The sequence below is a fragment of the Ichthyophthirius multifiliis genome (assembly GCF_000220395.1).
Source record: "Ichthyophthirius multifiliis unplaced genomic scaffold scaff_1120509250681, whole genome shotgun sequence".
In the NCBI taxonomy this organism is placed as follows: Eukaryota; Ciliophora; class Oligohymenophorea; order Hymenostomatida; genus Ichthyophthirius; species Ichthyophthirius multifiliis.
Genome location: NW_004086531.1, coordinates 1 through 4,583, shown reverse-complemented (window position 1 = coordinate 4,583; position 4,583 = coordinate 1). Strand labels below are relative to the sequence as shown.

At 18.9% G+C, this 4,583-nt stretch overlaps 2 protein-coding genes across 2 annotated transcripts, besides 4 other annotated features; one reads left to right on the top strand and one right to left on the bottom strand. All coding sequences in view use genetic code 6, as the record gives it.

The window, feature by feature from the left end:
- Positions 1–111: 111 nt before the first annotated feature.
- Positions 112–1,115, top strand: IMG5_088750 (leishmanolysin family protein, putative; the record flags this gene model as incomplete). Its single annotated transcript, XM_004035746.1, has 2 exons — positions 112–883; positions 1,063–1,115. The coding sequence occupies 2 exons, from the start codon at positions 112–114 to the stop codon at positions 1,113–1,115; spliced, it is 825 nt and encodes a 274-aa protein (XP_004035794.1).
- Positions 1,116–2,137: 1,022 nt separating this feature from the next.
- Positions 2,138–2,174: a microsatellite.
- Positions 2,175–2,264: 90 nt separating this feature from the next.
- Positions 2,265–2,316: a microsatellite.
- Positions 2,317–2,782: 466 nt separating this feature from the next.
- On the bottom strand, positions 2,783–3,202 carry IMG5_088740 (leishmanolysin family protein, putative; the record flags this gene model as incomplete). Its single annotated transcript, XM_004035745.1, has 1 exon — positions 2,783–3,202. The coding sequence occupies one exon, from the start codon at positions 3,200–3,202 to the stop codon at positions 2,783–2,785; it is 420 nt and encodes a 139-aa protein (XP_004035793.1).
- A 928-nt stretch (positions 3,203–4,130) lies between these two features.
- Positions 4,131–4,160: a microsatellite.
- A 355-nt stretch (positions 4,161–4,515) lies between these two features.
- Positions 4,516–4,541: a microsatellite.
- Between the last annotated feature and the right edge of the window lie 42 nt (positions 4,542–4,583).

Here is a 4,583-nt window from a genome sequence, read left to right as displayed (position 1 = left end):
ATTACTGAATAGTAGTATAAGCTTATATTCTCTGCCTGTGAGAAAGCTTTAAAATTAGCAATTGACTATTTTAATCGTTTAATAAAAATAGTTCCTAAATCCGAATAAAATATGAGATATAATTCTACCAGTTTTAAAAAATGTGGAGGTATTAAAATTCCTAAAAATGACAGAATTAAGGGAAAAGACTCTGATTTACATATATATGTATAATTTTTATATGATCCATAATAAGAATATTTAGCAAATGCTGGTTGGTGTTAATTTTTGGACATTCTAGGACCTACTCACGGTGATGTTAACTTTAATTTAAGTAGTTTATAAGGCAAAAAATGGGATGATCCAATTGAATTCAATAATTTAATCGAAATAGTTATACATGAAATAACTCATATTTTGGGTTTTAGTTATACAGATATACCAAGATGGGTTACTACTGATAAAACTCCTCATATTAAACCTACTTTCAAAAAAAACTTAAGGGGAATCGATACTTTATTTCTCAGAACTCCTAAAGTTTTGGAGTTTGCTCGATAATATTTTAATTGTCCTACCTTAGATGGTATGCCTCTTGAAAATATAGGAGATGATGGTTCTGTAGGATCTCATTGGAAAAGCACAGTCATCGAAAACGAATACATGAATGCATCTGTATCAAATACTTAAGCCTATTATAGTGGTTTTACAGCGAATCTTTTGAGAGACACAGGTTTCTATGATGAAATAAATGAATCTATGGTAGAAAAAATATTCTATGGATAAGGAGTAGGTTGTCAACACATCACTGGTTAATGTGATTCTAACAGAAGAGAATATTGTGAACCTGAAATCGATGATTAATTATGTGATTATTACCATCTTGGAGCTTCAGAATGTTCTAAAGGTTAATATAATGAACATAATTGCATACATTTGAAATTTACGAAGATTCGAAATGCTGGAATATTAAAAGTTAACTTAATACCAAAGATAATCAGGAAAATTTGGGCGTAAAATTTGGAATTAATTCCAGATGTTTTAACAATTCTTTATTAAAGGAAAAAAGCTAATAATAAAAAATAGCATAACAGGAGAATGTTATAAATATGAATGTAAATCTAACGGATAATAAGTGACCATTTATGTTGGAAAAACTAAAGTCACATGTACATAAAATTTGTAAAGATTGAAGGTTAATGGATATAGTGGAGAATTAATATGTCCTGATAATATAGCCTAATTTTGTGGGTTTAAAAATTTTTGTCCTAATTTCTGTAATTCAAATGGATATTGCATTAATAATTAATGTTATTGCGCTAAAAATTATTTTGGAAAAGAATGCAATTTTAAAATTCCTTTAACAAAAAAATGAGTATTTTTGAGATTATTTTATTAATAAAAAAAATAAAAAATTGTTTTTTTATAGAAGTTATATTTTAAAATTTAAATTATTAAATTCATTTTTTTTATATAATATATAAAAATATATATATTCAAAACTAATAATATAATTTTAAATGTAAATTTAATATAATAAAAAAAAATTAAATTTTAAAAAATAAAGTAATTATTTATTTATCAAATAAAAAATATAAATATATATTATTTTATTTTTATAATTATTAAAAAAACCTAAATTTTATTTTTTTACTTATAATAATTTTTTATTATTATTATTATTATTCTATATTATGCTTTGTTTTTTCTTTATTAATTAAATGCTCTTTATTTCAATATATAAATTATTAAATTTTGTTTATTTTTTAAAATTTATCATTCTATTTTAATCTAAAACTTATTCTTAACAAATTTTATTTTGTATTTTTTTAATATTAATTAAATTAGATTTTTTTTAATTATTAAAAATATAAAAAACTGAAATTTATAAATTAATTAAAAATTTTATATTTTATTTATTATAATATTTTATCAAATAATTAACAAATATATTTTTATATAAATTATTAATTTTTCTTTATTAAATTATTAAAATGAAAAAGCATTATAATTATTTAAAAGTTTACTATAGAAATAAAAAAATTATAAATATTAATTATTATCTATAAGCATAAGAAGATTTTAAAAATTTATATATTTTATTTAAATAATAAAAACTAATATATCTTTTAAAATATATAAATATCTTTATGTATATATATATTTTTTTTAGTCTATTATTTTTTTTTTTATTATTTATAATAATAAAAACAAATTTAAAAATTAATATATTTCATAATAAATTATAATTAAATCTTTATAATTATTTTAAATTATTATGTATTTTTTAAAAAAAATAAAATAGAATAAAATAAAATAATATAATATAAAATTAAATAATAATTAAAAATTAGAAATTAAATTCTTAACATAAAAAAAAAAAATTATATAAATATTAATCAATCGTCTTTTTTATATATTAAAAATAATAATAAAAAAACAGTAATATTTCTCAAAAAGGATTTCTTAAACTGCAATCGCCTCCAAAGTATCCTTTATTACAAAAACACTTATTATTTAAACAATATCCGTTATAACTACAGAATTTTGGACAAATTTTTTTAAATTTGCAAAACTACACTATAATTTTAGGACATACAATACTTCCATTATATCCCTTAACTTGCATATATTGAAAATTTTTTGTGCAAACAATTTTTTATTTTCCTACATGAATAGTCACTTATTATCCGTTAGAACTACAATTATATTTATAGCATAAACCTTAAATTTTTGGATTATTCACATAATAAGTATTTTTACTAAGAAGAGTAAACATTCGAATCAACTCCATATTAAATTCCGTTCACTTCTATTAGTTATTTGATTGTTACATATTTTTAATATTCCAGCATTCCTTTTATAATTAAACATAATATGTATGACAACGAGATTCATTAAATTAACCAATAATACAATTTGAAGATCCAATATGGTGGAAATCACATTAACCTTATTCAGTTTTAGGAAGACAAAATTCATCTTTATAAGAATTACAATAATTATCAGTGAAGTGTTGACAGCCTACTCCTTTAGCATAGAGTATTTCTTCTCCCATAGATTCTTTTATTTACTCATAGAAGCCTGTGTCTCTTAAAAGATTAGCTGTAAAACCACTATAATATGACTATAAAGGTTATTAATATGAATTCATATATTCACTATTGATTATTATGTTTTTCCAATGAGAATTTACAAAATCTTTACCTAAATTTTCAAGAGGCATACCATCTAAGGTAGGACAATCAAAATATTTTCGAGCAAAATATAAAACATGAGGAGTTTTGAGAAATAAAGTATCAATTCCCCTTAATTTTTTTATGAAAGTAGGTTCAGTATAAAGACTTTTATCAGATTATATCCATAAAGGTATAGAGTGTTGTGAAAAACCCAAAAGATGAGTCGTTTCATGGATAACTAATTCTAATATATCTTAAAATTTTTAACTTAAATCTTTTTTTTCTAATTAATCCAAATTAAATGTAATTTAACCATGAGAAGGTCCTACCTTATACACAAATTAACAATTAGCAGCAAAGGCTAAAAAAGGTTATTTTGAATCATAATTATATTATACATATATATGGAAATCAGAATCTTTTCCCTTGTCTCTGTCTATTAAGGAATTGTAACTTCTCCACATTTTTTAATATTGGAATTAAATCTCATTTGTTTTTCAGATTTTGGAACTATTTTTATAAGATCAGAAAAATATTTAAATGCTGTTTTTAAAGCTTTCTCACAAGTTTCAATTATCAATTTATTTTTAGGATTTTTAGGTAAGTTTGAGAAATAGGACATATCGTAAGTTATAATCATATTACGGGACATTTTAGATTGTAAATTACGGATATCTGTATAATCATCATCAGGGAAGATTACATTGTAGGGATAGTTTTTTTACATTTAATCATGGACACATTAGTGTTAGAGTACATGTAAACCAAAAATACAAGTTAATTAAAATATATATATTATTAATATTTTCATTTATTATTAATAATGTTTTTTTAATATTAATATGTATTAATTATAAAAAAATTTTAAGATATTTATAATTAAGGATAAATTTATTTATATTTTATTTAAAAAAAATTATTTAAATATTTACCACAAGTTTTTTTTAAAAAAAAATTAAATTATATTATTATTTTATTAAAATTAAAATTAAAATTAAAAGTAAATATATATGAATAAGTATCTATTTAAATTAATAATAATTATTGATTATAGAAATTATAAATAAAAAAAGTATAAATAATATAAAATTTATTTTTTTGTATTAAATATAAATAAATTTAAAATTTATATTATTATTTTTTTAAAAAATTTTATATTTTTAATAATAAATAATATAGCAATTTGTATAAATAGAATATGTTATTATAATTTTTAAAATATTTAGTAAATAATAATATAAAAATTTCTAAAAATATATCTATTTATATCTAAATTTATAAAATAATATATTATTAAATAAATTTTATATTATTATTATAATAAAAAAGAAAAATATATTATAATAATTTACGTATTATTTAATATTTATAATATTTATAATATTTTTTTATAAATAAAAATTTTAATATATTAATTCAATAATATAT